The sequence below is a fragment of the Poecilia mexicana genome, unplaced genomic scaffold (genome assembly GCF_051168715.1).
Source record: "Poecilia mexicana isolate PSO_F unplaced genomic scaffold, ASM5116871v1 scaffold_2, whole genome shotgun sequence".
Taxonomy (NCBI): domain Eukaryota; kingdom Metazoa; phylum Chordata; class Actinopteri; order Cyprinodontiformes; family Poeciliidae; genus Poecilia; species Poecilia mexicana.
In genome coordinates this window covers 31,237,122-31,256,244 of record NW_028263371.1, presented here as the reverse complement: position 1 = coordinate 31,256,244, position 19,123 = coordinate 31,237,122, and the positions used below count along the sequence as shown (strand labels likewise).

At 39.9% G+C, this 19,123-nt stretch overlaps 1 protein-coding gene across 1 annotated transcript in view; it reads right to left on the bottom strand.

Annotated features, from left to right (window-relative positions):
- The window catches only part of LOC106933583 (bone morphogenetic protein receptor type-2), a 32,435-nt gene extending 13,351 nt beyond the window's left edge, over positions 1-19,084 (bottom strand). The window contains exons 1-3 of the mRNA XM_015012926.2: positions 18,030-19,084; positions 2,112-2,297; positions 1,635-1,814 (exon numbers count right to left, since the gene is read on the bottom strand). Of these exons, the coding sequence (XP_014868412.2) occupies positions 1,635-1,814; positions 2,112-2,297; positions 18,030-18,087 (424 nt within the window). The 5' untranslated portion in view covers positions 18,088-19,084. The remainder of the gene's footprint in view (positions 1-1,634; positions 1,815-2,111; positions 2,298-18,029) is intronic.
- Between the last annotated feature and the right edge of the window lie 39 nt (positions 19,085-19,123).

Genomic DNA, 19,123 nt, shown 5'->3' with positions numbered 1-19,123 from the left:
CTGCGTTTCATGACAAACCTTAAAGATAATGTTTGACTTTTCTCTGTTGCAGTGAAGCAGCATAACTCATTTTTTTAGTATAAAAACGACTACATTAGGAAACAGTAGTTTACAAAAATACCATATTTTTATATCACGATTATTCAAAGGCATCTCAAGCTGCTCTATACAAGTGCAGCTGAAGATTTTCTTATATTAATACTGTATCTTTTTATATTAGTGAAAGTCTAGGAGCTTTAAATGAGTAATCTGTGACTTCTGTTTATTTTGATTATACAGTGTGACAGCCCCACCAAATCTCCATAGCAACCATTGGATGCCACTTTGAGAGGCATATTGATGGATGTGTTGATAGGTAGTTGGATGGTGAGGTTGACAAGTGGGTGGATGTGAAATCTTAATAGAATATGGGATTTAGTGTTTCTATCTGAAAAATACTTAATTCCAGACATTTCTATAAACACGGCAATTTAAAGAAAAATCTCTGCGGGTGATGTAAAATTAGGTCATTGGATAATGATCTAAAACAACAGAAAGGCTTCACCAGATACAAAACTCAACTTTCTTTCTAAATCCAATAGAAACCCTGTGAGGTGAGCTGACCTGATGAGAGGAATTTACTTCAAGAAGGAGGAAACTTTAAGTATTATTCTAAAAGTAAACATTACAGTCAGAAAAGATAATTAATCCTGTAGCTATGCTGGTTCTTCACCGGTAAAGTGTTTCTGTGTTACTGTGCTACTCCGATTACCCAACCCTAAAACCATCATCCATGAGCTTTGTTTTCAGATCACTCACACAGACATTTCCTACTTAGCCAGGAATCTGCCAAGACACGTCAGGAGTTAATCCGCCACGAACCAGAAACGGGATTTAAAAATTCAGGCACAAATGGCATTAAAATTTCACAGATTAATAAAAGACGATCCAATTTAATTACTCGCCGCTAACTCCTTACTTTCCCCCGTTATCTGCCGGCGCGGCAGAAGCAGCCGCCGACACGCTCCCACTGTCTGTCTGCAGACAGCCGGAGCAGACGCTGTGTAATCCCTGGAATGCAGTAGGACGGCATGGATGGCGGGAGAGCGTGTCTGCAGAGGAGATGGGCCGGCGCTGACACCGCCCTGATCTCGCCACACACGGCGCTTTCATTCACAGGTGCGGCGCAGGTAAAAATGAAAAAAAAAAAAAAAAAAAAAAACTACTAATAACAATATGTCTGTTAGCTGCTTGACAACTCACTGACTGATTTCAACACAACTCTCACTTGGACTTAGTGGATTGTAACCCGAGTAAAATGGCTGAAAATCAGTTCAACAAAAAAAAAATTATTCACACACCCTCAACTTTTTCACTATTTTGTCACTTTAGAACAAGAAACGTCAATATAGAAGTGCATAAGCATCAGTTTAGAATGTCCTAGTTGAAGTCCAGACATGAATCTAAGTGACTGGTGAAGAAATAACGCATATAAATTCCCAATAAAATACGTTGAACTTTAACATCAAAACCAGAAAAGTGGTAAAACTGCTTGTGCACTGCCCCGCATGAAGAACAGAGAAGCGGATTAAAGCAGCCGTGAACAAATGAACGAACGCGCCCGTGTTAGTCGGCTTTTGTGTGCGTGTCCTCACAGAACGGCTGCGGAGGCGTGGGGCTCGGCACCGGGAAGTCCTCCGTGAAGTTTACGTTGCACATGTCGCTGCCGCAGCAGCAGAAGTGGTACGTTCCATTCTGGATCTGAGGAGGCAGGCTGGTTACCACACAGCGGTCGTCATGGCAGCCATGGTTATCAGCAAGGTGACTCCAGCAACCTGAGACAAAAAAATTGCAATCTTTGACCTTTTTTTTTAAAAAAAAAAAAACAACTATCATTTGATGGGCCCCAAACTAGAACACAATAAATAGCGGTAACACTTGATTGGACATTTAGACAGATTAACCAATTAATTTTTGTTTCTATAAAACAGTTTAATCTCTTTCCTTTCACACAGCCAATTCAAACCATGACTTTAAATTAACTGAGGGAAATGACTGACCTTAAAGTTCAGGGTTTTTCTATTAAGCTCGGGCTTTCATTTGGTGATTTGAAACAGCCAAGTGGTTATTACCTTGTTTGACCAGCTGTAATTCACCAGGTGGGGTTTTCTCCCACAGGCCAAAGCAGTGCTTGCCCTTGGCACATCGGATGGTGGTGTTCTCTGGGGAGACCCTGCCTTCGCCCTCCGCCACTCGCTTGACCTCCCACTGCGGCTGCTGGTCCGTGAAGGCACACTCCCTCTCCTCACCCTGCGCAGCTGAAAACGCACAAAAAAAGATATATAAGTACCATCTTTGTTCTGAGGTGTGCACCTGACAGGACCTTGGACTTAAAGTGGAGTTGAGAAGCTCTCATCCTCCTTCCACTTCCTGCCATCTTTTCCGTCGTTTCTGGCAGTAGTAACATCTGGTTTTTGATCATGTGATGCGTGTGATGTGTTTCTCCTTTGCGGTTTTGCAAAATACGCTCATTTTGATACAATCTAAAAACCTACAGAGCTCATCTGGCGACAAACGAGGCCACAACTTAACTAGAAGGAACGACTCATTTATTTAGTGGGAACAAATCCTTTCATTTGTTGGAACGGCTCATTTATTTTACGGGAACAACTTTTAGATAACAAGTCTAACTCGTGGCCACGAATTAAACACGTTGTGGCCATGAATTAAGTTGTGGGCACGAGTTAATAACCACCTCATCCTTGTACAAAAACTTTATCAAAACGTGATTTGTTTTTTGTTTTAATGGGCATGTTTCCATAAAGACCATAAAATTTGTGAAAATCAATAGAAACGCAGCTACAGGTTATTCTAAATGTTTGCTTCATTCATGGACTTTGTTAGAATAGTAAAATCTTCCATGCCTTTCCAATGTTTGTGTTGTTTGGAAAGTCAGACTACTTCAATTTAATAGATTAGACTTTCTAGTTCATTTATAATTCATACCCATTAGTTTTTTTTTAATTACGAAATGAAATAAGCAAATTCAAGCAGCATTACGTCAATACCTGAAGGTGGGATGTCGACATGGGGGGAATTTATTTAACTCAACTCAATGAACGTAAATAGAATCACAATAATTCTCCAAGATGGATTCAAATACATCTCATTTGCTGAAGCAGCTGCACCGCCGCTCATCGATACAGGAAGAATTCACAGATGAAAACCAACTATGCGCCCATTAAAGCTGCTGCCTCTCACGAACCCGAAGATCAATAGAAAGCCCATTAAACTCCAGCCTGAAGGACATAACATTCACACAGACAGCAGGAGGAACGGAAAGCACATACATAAAGTCACCACCTTAATGAATTTAACTGGTTTACAGCCTGACAAACACAATAAAAACACTTCTATACTAAAGTATCCATAGCCTTGGACCGTTTTACATTTTTTTCCACATTGCAACGCCAAACATAAATAGATGTGATAAACCAGACCAGGTCAGATCTGGTCTATCACTTGCACAGTTGTGAAGTGGAAGAAAAATGTTACGTGTTATTTTTCTTCCAAAAAATTTTTATAACCAAAATCTCTCTTTGCTCATCCCAAAATATTTGGACCAGAACTAGAGTGTCCCAGCAATTATTGTGATAAACAATAATATTGTTGTTCTGAGGCCATTTCCAAGTAATATATTGATAATGGCAGCATAATAATGCAAGCCTGCCCTCTCAAAGACAAATAAATGTTCATTTTGTGAAGAACATTTAACATTAGAACTGGAAGATATTTTAAATATTCAAAGTAAACCTATAAATAAAACAGAAATAAAAACCACTTAAACCAAAATGTCAAATAAAATGGATTATGAGGTTTCTGTAAACGACATTTCCATTTTTAAAATATTAATGAGAATGGAAATTATCAAGCTCATTTTAATTCATTATGCTTCAACCTGAAGAGTCCTAATTGGTTAATGGAGTCCACCAAAAGTTAATGTTAGCAAACATGCCATGTGTCTTCATCTTTATTTGTGATGAATTGTGTGAACCATGAATTATTTTCGTAATTACGAGCTGCACTGCGTCAGTCTCTCACCTCAAATCCCAATAAAATCTTAACGTTTACTTTTGTGAGCCGACTACATACAGCAAAGTTCCAATTGCATGAATACTTTTGGAATTAAGTCCAACTTTCAGTTTTGACTGAAAAGATGGAGCCAGTTGTGAAATCACACATCTGGGCGACTGACGCGCCACGCCAGGAAGAACTCGTCTGAATTTCAGAGTGTGTGTATATGTACACAGCATGTGTTGTGGGTAATTTCAGATGAGAGAAACATGATGTGCCAGTTTGCTTCCCTTACTCCCAACTCCTCCCTATCCTCCATCCGGGAGAGGCGCTGAGAGCAGCGGGGGGAGGGTGCTGCTGGGGTTAGTTCCAAAGAGGGAGGAGGGACAAGGGTGGCTGTGCTCTGTCCAAGGTCAAGCTAGTCTGTGTGAGCAGGGGTTGAGGCAGTGGAGTTGTAGTTTGGCTGGGCATGGAGCCAGCTTTCCTCCTCTGTTCTCATGAGAAGATAAAGCTGTCAACCCCTGGCTACTGGTAGGCCTCGGCCAGCAGCTGCCCTCAACCTGTAGGCCCCCTTACTGCTCACTGTCCTGAGTACCTGACTCTGTCTGTAGGGGGGGCTGCTGAGCATACACCTCCACAGCCGATGATAGATTATAAAAAAGATGGGCGGAATTGGCTCTTTTCAGCCGAGTCGATTTCCTCGCTAGATCAGGAGAAGCATTTCTGATCTCAAAGCAGTGTTATTTTCTCCTCAGTTAACACTGAATCTGAAGATGAAAGAGAATCGAATATTAGAGTCTTCTAATGCCTCACTAAGCACATTGGTATGTGCATTATAGATGTTACAGCCAGAGTAAAGCTGAACTAAGCGGAATTTTAAGTCATACTCCAATACAAATTCTACTGATGGTGTATAATTAGGGGTGGGCATTTATCATATCGTTTAGTAGTAATACATTTTAAGTAATCATCCATCTCTATAGTTGTGAAGGGAAAAGAAAAATAGTTTAGTTTGTTTTACTCTACGCCTAAATAAAATCAAGTGCAACCAAACCAACATTGAACGTCATCTTGAATGCACCGTCGTTTCCACGGTGAAGCGTTGTAGTGAGAGCATGAACATGGAACTGACAGTTGATCGACAGATGGACAAAAGTTGAAACAGGGAGGTGTGTTTGTCGCTTCCTACTGACAAACACTGAGATTTGTGGTTGTAAGGTGACAAAAACGAGCAAACGTTCAAGCAGTATGAATATTTTTGCACTATGCATCTTAAACATACGCCTGCAGACAAAGGAGCTCCAGCAGCGGCAGATTTCCAGTGAAACGTGCCACTTGAAGAAACTATTAGAAATCTGCAGACGATAGCAGTGCAATCCTAGACCAAGGGCATGTGGTTCCAGTTTTTTCTTCCTCCAAGTAGCTCTGTGAACCGAACCCTCTTTTTCTCTCTCTCTCCATCGTCTTCACTCGAGTTACACTTTAAAGGCTGCATTCAAATTCTCCTTGAGCTTTCTTTAAAGCCGCAAAAAAGAAGAAGGCGTAGCTTTAAGAACACGGATCCAATGGATTTTTAACGTAAAAGCTATCAGTACTTCCATTTCGCCCTAACTACGACGATAAAAAAAACTTTAATGAACCGCTACAAGTGATAAATGAACGCAGTGGTAAAACTGGACCAACTGCCTTCACTTAACACAACCTAACCTACTGTCTTCATTCATTCACAATGTATTCTCTGTTCATCTTTACTTAAATGGTTGATCTAAAAAGGGGAAGTATTGTAACAGAGTGAGACTATTTGTAGCCTTCTGTACTGTGCCGACGAGCATGTAGACGTCTCCAACGCAGTTTTGATTGACATCTTAATAAATTAACTGTCTTATAAGTCAGACTAACACCTGTGATGATGATAAAAAAAAATACAAAAAAAATACTGAGGTTGTCGCTAAGGTGGGTAGTTCCTTATTTGGACCTGGTTCAGACAGTAATTTTACCTGTCTGCACAGGCATAATTTGCAAAGTTTGTCCTCCACCTACATCCTTTGTCAGTACACCCAATATACTTTATAGTAACATTTAATATATTCAGCTTCATTTCTTGAAATTCTAATTAAGTAAAGTGGTAAGCTTGAAGATGAAAGTATATTATTTTAAATACACAACCATTACTCTGATAAATTTAGTACTAAAGCTTGATGTGCCAAATGTAGTGCCTTTTCTGTTCTGCTCTGCTAAAGTGTCTCTAGGAGCAAAACAGGCAGATATTAGCTGTGTAATTAGCCGCGTTATCGACCATGCTAGCCACTAGACCATGGCTGACTACTGATAAAGATATTACAGTCAAGTTTTGAAAACAGAATTTTCCCATCATTACAACAGTTTAAAATCCTTTTAACAAGCAGCTAGTTTTACCTGGAAGAACAACACATTGCTGCTGAGGCAGAAATATATAAATATATATTAGGTGATAATTCAAGTCAGACTAATTTACTAGCTAATATCCACTTGTTTTATTTTCACTGATACCCTACAGGAAACAGAAAAAGGGCTTATTAAAAAGCATATTGACTCGAGTAGCAAATGAACACTACGGACTAAATTCAGTCCATGTTTAATGTTTTTAATGCAGTCTATGAAGTAGTATTTGGAATAATTGCTTTTCTGTTTCAACTGAAATCAATTAGATCATAAACATGTAATTTTTAGTGTAAAAAATAAATATTTAGATATTTTCACTCAGGCTTATATTGTGAGAATCTGAGAATCTATTCATGACAGGCAATGAGACATTAGTTGGGCTATAGCTTCTTATTTTTTGTCTTGTTTTCAGGGATCGCCACAGCAGGCAGTCATCCTCCATTTACTTGTGATATATACATAAAGTTGCTAATAATACTGTTGCTAAATCAACTGATCAGTTTATTTACTCACTACAGACACATTCTTACAACACTTACTCTACATGAGTGAACTGTATTGAATGTTTAAAATAGCCTACTCTTAAAGCTAATCTATTATTTTAGCCAAAGAACCTGATAACTGAGGATGCCATTACCATTAAACGTCCACTAGTTTAACTATAAACTGCATTAGTACTTAATAATAAGACAAAATCACTTTGATGAATACAGTGTAAGTACAGTAAGAGTGGCAATCACTCAACCAGTGGTTGAGTGATTTCTACAATGTGATTTCTTTGTAAAAAGTTCCCGTCCATCATGGCTCAATTTATTTTCTCAATACTGGTGAATGTGTGGACATGGGCTGTACAGGAGGAACTCCCATAGGAGAGGGGAGAAACAAAGGAATAATAGACGCAGCACGACAGAAGGAAGTGCAGGGCCTGCGACAACACCCACAGACGGCAAGGCAAACACGGAGACGTCGCATGCAGGGCTGGAAAAACTGAACTCTTTTCAGCAGCGACTGCTGACATTACCTTTTAACGCTTGGCGTTTGAGGCTGTGAAATGAATTCCATAGATGCCGCTCTGTCAGCGACGCCTCCGAGACAAACCACAACACACAGCAAAGGAGGAACTTTTGGTAAAACCCCCCACCCCCAAAATGATCTAAAACCGGATTTTTAAGATTTCATTCACAGCCTTTAAATGTGATTTTCCTGCATTACCATTAAACAAGACTTCCTTAGAAACAATACCAAATGAGCAGTAGGCATCAGATGACCAAACAATAACTTATGTAAAGAGCTGTTTAACCTTTCATCCTGCAATAAAACACTCTCACTGTCTCCATAACCCTTTAAACTCCCAGACTTCAAAGCCTGACCTTCTGTGAGATGGAAATAACATTATGACACACACCGACTGACATGCAGCACATTAAATAGTTTCATTGTGCCAACGTGCTTGCACATAAGTGCACACAAGACAAATGGAGATCACCGTCTTACCACAAGGCAGGTTCATTGATTTCCGTTTCCTCTTTGTTCTTCGGGGCTGTTCAGACCTGGCACTAACATGATTCCTGAGTGTTTCGATCAGATGTGGAAAATTTAATTAGATTCTCGCTCTAAAGACTTTAGACTTGACTTCGACTCGCATTCTAAAAACTTGAGGCTCCATTTTGACTCGCTTTGTAAAGGCCTGACTGACTTGTGAGACTCAGACTCGTGCTCTAAAGAAGCAAGGCATCAGACTTGTACAGTGAAGATTGAAGACTTCAATTATGTTTAGTTCACACAGCAAAAATTTTATGCTGATTTTGTCCAAATTTGACCCTTCAGACAATCTCAATGATGTCCGGATTATCAGGGTGGCTCTTAAGATCATCTGAAGAGATATTCCTGCTGTGTGGTGTTAAGAGTGATCTCGACAGCTTGGAAGAATGTCAGGGGCCGCGCCGATCTAAAAATCGAGGATATTGAACATATTGAATTGGCCCCATATGAGAGTGTGTGTGTTGTTTACTCTGAACTCATGTTTGATCAAGAGGTTTTACGAGCTTTTCTGTCTGACATATGAGAGTTGGCGAGTTGCTCCTGTCATGTTACTTGACATTCTAAAGACTCAAGACAAAGACTCACGCTCCAAAGACACAAGACTGAAACCCATGCTCTAATGTCTCAAGACTTGACTTGGACTTGTGCTCTAGACATTTAAGATCTGACCTTACTTCATAAGTTTGATTTCAGTAAGATCTGTCCTCTAAAGAGTCAGGACTGAACTTATATTCTTGCTCTAAATGCTTGCAAGTTGTTTAGTCTTGCACTCCAAAGGCTTGAGACTTAGCCCAGACCTTTAAGTTTGGGACTGGAGTCTTTTCAACAATCTCACATAATAATGGGAGAAAGCAAGCTTTTCCTTGTGACTGCACTTTTGTGTCGACTCGGCTTTTCGTCTTTTCCTACTTAATGTTCGATCAGGATAACAGGATGAACTGTTTACACCTGACAGTATGCTTGCAGCATCTGTATTTGTCTCACATAGATTTGCAGTACATCTCTCACCTGAAATACAGTGAATGTGGAGGATTTCTGCTTTGGCATCACGAGATACACAATAAATGTTTTAGGAGAAACATGCACACATCTAGAACTCACAATTCTAGATGTGTGCATGCTACTTGCTCCTGCTCAATTATGTTTGTGTCACGGTGAAAAAAAAATAAGTGGGAAGAAAACCTTTACGACAGCTTCCCATTCAGACTGCTAAAACAATGTGGATAGAGGTGTGGTGAAGTTGGATCCTGGCGCAGACTGGAGAATGTACGCCTTAGGTTGAAGCAGATATTTACTCAGAAAGGAACTATAAAATTCCAGCAGGAGACACAAGGGGAACTGAATAACAGCAGCGGGGCTAATGACAGGCGAGGCAACAGAAGGACTAGCAAACAGACATGGTGGCAGGTACCAGAAGGATCAAGAGGAATACAAAAATATCCAATTTCTTACTACTTACTATTTCTTAGTAGTAAAACCAGGTATGTCTAATCAAGAGCAGGCAATGCAGATGGATCTACTGAATGTAAAGCTAAAGACACTAAGAATCAAACCAATACACAAATAACAAAACACAGTAATGTAATGCTGCAACCCCCCACTAGCTTCCCCCCAAAAACAACAATCACAACAAAATCAAAACCAAAGTGATCATTTGAACATGAATGCATCATTACATTTAGGTGCTTGTCTCTAAAAGGTTACTCAAACCAACCGAGTCTAACTATTATTGCTGATGCCATCATTTGATCTCAGATTATTGTAAGGAACTTTTCATGTTTGACTTCAGTTGCTAATTTACTACTAAATTACTAAAGTCAGATTCTTCAACTCGAGCCCTGAGGTCCTTATACCAAAACCTTGTTGTAATCAAGATATAAAACTAAAAGCGGATAGTCCTTCCCACATCGGGCAACTCAACTGGATGTGGATATTTTTTGGGTTTTATGTTGTTTTGATTCCACCATCAATGCATAGATCAGTAAGTAACAGATTACAATGAATGGGATGATTAAAAGAATGAGTATGTTTATTTTAATATTGATTAGAATACATTAGCTTGTTATACAAAGTTAACGTTCATGAAAAAGGAGAATGAAACTCAAACCAAATCAACGTGACCTTTTCTTATTTAGGGTTGAAATATACTTTATTTAAAAATTCCAGATGATTTCAGACCCAAGAGAGACAGGAAGAAAGGGAGGACATAAGAAATTATTAGGAAAGAAGGGAAGGGTACAATGAAGAAAAGAAAGAAAGGGCATAAGTAAATAAAGAAGAAAAGATGAGTGGAAGGAAAGTAAAAAGCAGGAAGGACACAAGAAACATATGGAACAAAGTAAGGTAAGGAATAAAGGACAAGGAATGACTGAATGAATGAAGGAAATAAGACAGGGAGATCAGACAAGAAGTGAGAAAAGTGATGAAAGAAGGTACAAGGAAGGACAGAAGAAAGAAAGTACACAAGAAAACAAGTTTATTATATATATGATGGAAGCTTACAGGAAAGGAAGGAAGGACGGATCTTGCATCCCGTCTTTCCCCTAAACTTTAGTTTCTCCCACTTATCCAGGTCTGATAAATACTAAAACCCAGCTCCAGTCTGCTTAGGAACCCCGCTATGTGTAGTCTCGGCCAAGGGAGGCGTCTATTGTCACTTCTTACCGACTCGTCTGCAGCTCACTGATCCTAATCCAATGTTTTTAGAACCGTTTCTGTTTGGATGCCAATCTCTACGTTCATCTCTTATTCAGCATGACAGGCCCTGTTTCGGGCACTGCTCTGTGGAGCTCATCATGTAATTTTGGCTCCTGCTGCAGCAATGGATTGTGGGTCACAGTATGCAAGCAAGGCCAGTGGAGCGAGGAAGATGAGAGACAGAAAGAGAGAGGATAGTCATATCAAAAGACTACAGAGTAGTTTTCTGCTCCGAGGCTCTCCATTGGATGACGGCGGGCACTGCTGAGTGTTTACCCATGGCCCAGTTATTTGCTAATCTCTCCCTCCTCCCCCAACTGGCCTTCAGTGCACCCTCCCAGCTCCCCTTGCGCTACCCCTTCCCTCGGCTTTGCTGCTAAAAAACAACAGCGATCTAATCTCTCCCTCTCCTCCCCTCCCCGCTGCCAACGCAAAAGCGACGCAAGACAAGGCGGTCTGAAACTTGATTATAAGGCACGAGGATGTGTTGGCTGCTCTCTCTGCACACGTTTAAGTTCTTGTACGCGATTAAAGCCAGAAACAGGAGAAGGGAAGTGGGGAAAACAGCAGTCTTTCTTGGCTGAAAGCTGGGCTCATGCATCTGTGCATGCACAGTCATTGCCTCAAGCAGGCATGCAGGCTTTTCAAAGCCAAGCACTGACTCCCCATCAGAATGTATCGGTGCTTTTCAACGCCCTCGCCTCTCTCCAGGCAGAACTGCCCTAGACTGTCTTCTCCCAAATGTAGCGTGTTTTCATTAGCACAAAACGCTTAGGGTGAAGAAAATCTTCTGAGAAGCACTTGTACCTGTGTGAGCCATGTCTGCTGCTGTTGTTTGGGTGCACGGCTTGTTTGGTGAGGTAGGATGAATCGGATTGGCATTTGCTGACACCCCTGATTTTCCAAGTCCTCAGGTTAAGTTTAAAGATGGAGCGAGGGGGCTTTAATCTGTTCCATCTGGTGCTCTGCAATGACCCCCCCGATAACACCACCGCTCAGTCTGTGTCTGTCTGAGTCTGGTACAGTTATGCTAATCCTTGGTTTATACTCCCCTGAAAGCTGGGAGGCCACCATTATTGACCACCACACAGTTACACCAAAATCCCCACCCACACTCCTCCTTCTATTATCCCTGTATACCTTAACTTTCCCAAATATGTCATGAAAACGGTCACGACAAGTGGTGTTTGCTCTCACTCCATGGGGGGATGCATAATCTCGGATTATATAAGCAAGGAAGTCTGGTTTTAGGCTGTACCTCCATTTAGGCTGTGTTTATAACATCATTTCCTTGTTGAAGAAATTAGTTACAAGTATGGACTTGTCTTGCCATACAGTAGCTTGATAGGCTTATTTTCACCACAAAACAATGTAAAACCAGCGAGGCCTGTGGCTGTCTGGTGTGATGGGGGTTTCTCCTTTTCTGGGAGAGAGAGTATTATTTCCAATGAAACTCACAATGCTAAAAGAAGAGTGATGGATCAGAACCAAAAAATCTCTTAAGAATATTAGTGACTCCCAGAATTACATATTTTGACTAATGTATACAATGAAACTTTTGGTACGTCAGTGGCCATGTCAAGGAATGCCAAGTTTTAAAAAGTTGCGCATTCATATTCTGTCATACCTTTAGTTTAAAGTCCTTGAGATGGCAGAGAAAACGCTAAATTAACTGGCATTGTCTTTGATTGTATCTCATGACGTCCCCTCCCCCACCTGCTGCTCCAAGCAGCACACTTTTCATCGTGAGGCTGACATAAAGCTTTTACACTCGTTTTTCAGTCTTAAGAAAAAACTAACTCACCCCACATGTTGCTGTGCACTATTCATCAGCTGAAGGAAGGGTGTTTGATAGGGTTTCATAAGACTGTAAAATTACCATTACTGCAATATCAATATAGCAAAAACCGTGATGTAACAAATATTATCAAATTAAATAATCCCAGACATACATTTACTAATGCTTGTTCTTTTATTACTGCAGCATATTTTAAGATGTGTTGGCAAAGTAATTAAGAAACTAATTAAGTTGTTTTATTGCCGAAAGATGTACACAAATGTAACTTCACCAATAAAACCACATTGTTAAATTGTAAAAATTAGCATTTTTTTTAAGTAGCTGGATAGTCTGAGTTCTATATTTTCACAAACCCAAACCAGAAAGACATGAAAAGTAGAGAGGCTTATTTAAATATTTGTTCACTTATTCCGAGTCATATCATAGTCACCGTGACATAATTGCAGATTACGTCTTTTTAAATATTAAATAGGCCTAATGCAAATATCTCCTCTTACAAAAACGTAACCAGTCGTGCCTATGATACAACAGAAACCCTGTTGTTCACAACGAGCTTCAAGAGTTAACATACATCTAAAAGACAATGCTACTTAGGAGGAAACCCCGGCTAATTCCCAGCTAGATCTGGGTTGATTTCCGTTGTTAAAGTACACCAAAGTTATAAAGTTTCAGGTTCTAAATCACTATGAATTATGGTTTAAGATCTGCCTCATGAGATAACTGAGTAAGCAACGGAGTAGCCCACGTTTCCAAAAAAAAAAAAAAAAATGGAGTGTCAAAATGTAAAATTAATGGAGCCACACCTCATCACCCTTAAGGCTCTGAAAATAGAGAAACATGTCTGCTAGGCAGCAACATCAAAATAATAATTACTACATTATTATAGATGTAATGATCAATGTTGTTTTAGCAGCTATACAAAAGGAATAATTGTTGTCTGTTTTAAAGAGACCATATCATACATCATTTCTTGAGAATCTAATACAAGCCCATAATGAATCTACCCTATTCTTCAAGCAGATTCTCAATATATTTTTTTATTGACAATGCAATATAATTTTAGTCCATTCCCACATTCTTACAGCTGAGAGTTACTGTTTTCTGGATGTCTTCTGTGAGAGCCTTTGCAAAGCTGAAGCACATAGCAACATCCACGGTTCGTGATGTAAAAGGATGGCAACAGAGAAGAGCAGCAATTACCGAGTTGGCAGACGTGATTTTTAAAAAGCCCAATATCGACTGAAATCCCTGCGGCTACCCTGCAAAGATTCTGTCTGCGAAAATCCTCAACACTTTTTTTTTTTTTTTTTTTAGAACTCCAGACTCATTGTCTCTGCTGGTCAAGGAGAACGCTCTGTGCTAATCATAGGCTGTCACTCTGAGTTACCATCTCAAGGCTGCACCTTTTGTTTTTCTGAAACATCCGCTTAATTTCTCCTTTTGGCCGTCGCAGAACGCTCACTGAACACTGTTCCATTGTATAAATCGCTGCGTTCGCCACAGCTCACAACTCTAACTAAGGTGAGACCAAATGATCTCTCATTCCAGCAGCAACCGAGCCTACAAGCTGCAGCCACGCTGCTCCCCTCTTGAATGTCAATGTATAGTTTCAAATACTAACAGATCATAATCTCTCATATTCTGTGTCCACATTGATTTGCTTCAGGTATTGAAATACCAGTTTGTAAGTTTATAATGGCTGTATCTCTGTTTCTATGGGATAACTGCAGTTTGTAGCTGAAATCTGTCTTTTGTAGAGATGCACTGATCTGATATTAATATCTTATCAAACCCAGTATTGGGAAATAAAAAAAATAAAAAAAATCTAGAATTCTAGTTTAATTCTTTGCTTTGTCCTCTGAGCGACGTCAGGCTTTATCATTCATCTTGAATTCCCGATTGCACTTTCTGAAAGGTTTGTTAGTTTTTTTTTTTTTTTGCATGTTTGAACAAGATAGTCAACCTATTGCTCTCGTCAGTTTCAGTTTATTTATTTTACATTGGCTGCTTTATTTCTGACTGAACAAATTAAAATTCTGTTGACTTTACATGTTTGAGCAAGCTTGTGAGGACATTGGTGTATTTAAGTGTGCTGTAATTGTGCAGAGTTATGAAAGAAATTTGTAATTCAGTACATTTATGTCTGCACTTTGAAGAACAGGAAACATTTTAAGTCGACTCGGTTATTTTTCTGTTGCTGAATCGTAACGGCTGATTCCCATACCAGAAGTGTTTGCCACTTCCGGTATGGGAAGTGGAAAAAAGAGAGATTTGGTGCATCTCTAGTCTTTTGAAAGCCATTCATTAGTAAGAGTAGGCTTACTACTCTTTTGTTTACCTCCATGGAAGGCCAACATTGCATACCAAAGAAAGCATTAAGTCTCCTTCGTAGGACCAGCCATGGTCTTCTTTTTTTTGATGTTGACATCACTGCTAAGGGTAAAAAAAATAAAAAAATAAGAAGAACTACATTGTTCAGGGAGAAATTAGAGATCTGTTTGGCTAAAATAGAAGTATGTATGGCCAATAATGCAGTCTTGTTAGATGTGTAGATGAAAATGTGCCATTTAAAAAAAAAATGTGCAGCATTTTGACTAGAATTATAACCACTAAACTTCTGTATCAGAGAAGTACTTCAATGTGAACTGTAGTAGGAATTTGCTACAAGTTGTTCTGAAACTGAGGAGAATCTAAAAGTAGCGCCAGAAGGTTTGAGATTTGTTTGGAACCGCTTCCCAATTCGGGAACACCAACACACTAATTAGTCCCATGGGACATGTAGCATTAGCCCAACCAAACCAACGTCGGCTGCAAACAGGTTAAATGCAAAGCACATGGAAGGAAGGAAACAGATGTTTATGAAAGATTACTGATAACTTTCTGCATTTTAACTATGGCTGGGATGAAATTTAATACCAGTTTAGCAAGGGAATTATCCACACACTGGTGCCGTTTATCTACATGTCCAATTTATAAGCTGAAGCACTGCAAGCCGTTACTTGCGATCGGTTCAGAATCACTCTGAAGAGTTCTTGAACAAGATAAGAGCAAGAACTGCACCCAGCCTGTGAGCCACTTCTCCTGCACAGCAGCTTTCCTGAATATAAAACACTTTTTTTAATGCCCTTTGGCCAAACAACCACACATTGGATTCTGAGTATAACGAGCTTGAACACACACAGGTTTGCAAACATACTTACAGGGCTTCAACTTCCCCACATTTTGTCACAGTTCAACTACAGGATTGAATCTATTTTATTGGGATTTTATGTGCTAGACCAACAGAAAGTGTCTCACATTTGTGAAGCAGGTAGAAATGTTATATTATTTTCCAACATATTTATTGATAAAAATATAAAAAGTGTGGTATGCTTTCATATTCAACCTCCTATCACTACGATACCTACTCTATGTTGGTGTATCAATTAAAATATTGAGAAAATACAATTAATTTTTGGTTGCAGGAAAATTCTGAGAACAATCTCCAAACACTAACCGCTTCAAATAATAAAAATAACAGATATAGTTTCTGACAACTCTATGCCTATGAATCGAGGGATGAAGCAACGTATGCTCCAAAGAGATCTTTTTTGGCAGCGACTCCCGCCACCTGGCTGAACTTTTTTCACCTCAGCTACCCATCTTTTCTTCCCACACATTCTACTGTTCCTCTGTCTGCTACTATCTTATCGTGCTCAAGGTTTCACAGAAGCCTGGCTTCAACTCCGAGGTCTCAAACACATGGCATGAGTTGGCAGGCGGGGACTGCGCGTGCTGGGCTGCATTTTCTTCCAGGCCTTTTGCACACAGAGAGACTGAAAAGGGTTATAAGTTTTTGTTGTTGTTGTTGTTTGAAACGCAACTGACAGACAACAGAGGCAGTGTGTGTGAATTTAGGCAGGACAGAAGATTCTCTCAATGCACAGCTGGTCGGAGGCTTAAGCAAACTAAGCAGGCGCTTACAGCTCCAGGCCAGCAGGAGGCGAACATCAGTGCTCAAACAAATGCCATAGATGTAATTTTTCGTGAAGTCCGTCTGTTAAAACATGCTGTAACTTCCCCTACATCTATGACTTGCTCAAGATAGCAATATTAGCTCCTAGTTAACGGTCTAAATAAATTGGATATTTTAAAATTAGAATAGAGATGCACAAATCGGAGTTTTGCCAATAACTTCCAATTTCTTGTTTTTGTAAAGCTTTGACCTTTTACAACAATTTGGGTAGAATAATTGCCAGTGATTACATCGTTGGCATTTTAAACTCTTTTGCATTTCATATTAACCAATACAATGGCTAGCATTACTAAAATGATGGTCCCTGTGTATATTTTTGAGAATGTAGATCCTTAACTCAATGGTAATGCTTACATAATCCACAACAGAACAAGGCTGAACGTTCAGAAAGGATTAAACTGAGCAATTTCACAGTATTGTGGTAATTCAAATGAAATCCTACCATGGCTTAAATAAACCACAGATATCTCATAGAGAACACTGTTTGATTTTAAATAGGTCCTTACATCTCTGTGCCTTCTCTAAAACCACTGAAACACTTTACGGATACTGAAAACGGCAAATTTCGCATCATCTCTTAGTAACAGCAGCCACACCGAAGAGTGTTGTAATTAGTGCAAGCTGGCAGTGCTTCAGTATGATGCGTTCACGCTTTGGAAAACTGATTTGACTTTTGAATGTCTCTGATAAAAGCCAGGGTTTTAAAAATTGTCCCTATTTCAGCATAAATGATCAAAAAATAATTATTTGAACTAAACTTAGTTAGTTTTAGTGTCCCAAGTTGGCACACAACTTTGCTCTCACTCCCTTCCCTCCATAAACAATGACAATTACAGTGAGCAAAGCTGGAGTAGCAAAAACAAACAAACAAACAAAAAAAAACCCCACACTTGTGTGTAAGCGGAATTCATAATAATAGAGAATCTATCTACAACAACATATAAGTCGATATTATCTCCAATTTGTGACCTTAACAGGGAAAATGACCAACTTTTAAATTTTTAAGGACTGAGACTGAAGCTAATGTAGGTCAAGTAAAGTCAGGAACTATTAAAAATCATGGCAACCTACTCTGCTGATTGTAGTTTATAACCCAATGAAATATGTAAAATCAGCAGAAACTGAACAGGAGTGCCGCTGAATACATTGGCATGGACCAGATCTTTATTTATTCTGCTACGATACCCTCCAACAATTTGTTCAGCTAAATCAAAGACGCACACATCCTTCAAGGATACCAACACTACAATCATGTTTTACTGTTTGTTATACAAACACCTAAGTTAATTTTGTGCATCAATATGGCTGCTCAGGTCCCCAAAAATGTCTGGACCGCCCCTGAAGAAATAATCACGCAAAAAGGTTCAGACTCAGCCTCTTAAACAACATATGGATCATTTACAACAAACGAAGACTTTGTGGGACAGACTATGGCTAAAGGAGAGCATAAAATGTTCACCATGAGAACATTTTCATCAACAAAAATCAATTCACGCCACTCACCAGCCACAGAAGTCAGGAAGATCGCAAAGCAAAACGCAGATCTTGCCATAGATTTCATTGCGGCTCGGCTCACAGGGTACTTTGGTATCGTTACTTGGTCTCCTCCGAGGCGTGCTGTACTTCTTTTGGTCCTCTGCTACAACTTCTACTCAGTTTCTCCACGTATTTCCTCAAAAGTCAGCCCAATAACTTGAACTGATCTCCCAGATAGTACAGCACAACACATTGAGAAATAATGCAAAAAAAAAAAAAAAAAAAAAAAAAAGAAAGAAAGAAAAAAAAGATTTGCTGTTGTTGTTCTTGTTGCTGGTGTCCGTGGATTAACAATGATAAACAAAAGGAAGTGAAGTAGTCCCGCTTTGGAGCCCGTTGCGAAGCAGACAGATAAGCCGTGCAGCTATCTTGTACGGCGGATCTTCCATCTGTGAGTGTCCGGAAAACGGCGTCTGTGTCCAGCAGCTAACATGCTAGCTGCCCGAGGCGACAGTCTGGCTGGTGCTACAAAACTTAAGCAAAGCTGCTAAATATCGCGAAAATAATAAACACGGTAAAATACATATTCTAATCAAAAGCAGTTTTAAAATATATCCACATTCTCTTCTCGAAAGTCAGTAAAATTACAAAAAAGACCCCACATTTAAATCTGGTACGTTTAAAGCTGATTGCTATCCAAGCTAACTGATGCTAGCTACAGAGCTAGCCAGTTAGTTCTGTGCGTCCAGTGTCGTTTTCCAGTCGGGAAAACATAAAAACAACACACGAGTCACAGGCGCCTATGGTGAGCGGTGGACGGATCGTTGCCCCCCAGCGCAGAGAGATGGCGGACGGAGGCGATGGATATCTCTCGGTCTGGCCAAGGTGGCTGGGAACGCCTCGTTTGCGGGCTCGTCTGGACCACTCGTCTCTGGGTTTTAAGTTACTGCTGCGGACGGTCCCACACAGCCAGCCAGGAGAGAGAGGGTGGTGCAGCGCCGCTCTGCCGCAGACAGTGGATACAACATCGGGGACAAATGTACTGCATCTGTGCTCTTTGTGTCATTCTCTGCCGCGATTTGTTGACTTTTTAACCGCGTTTTGGTCCTGAAACTGATTCA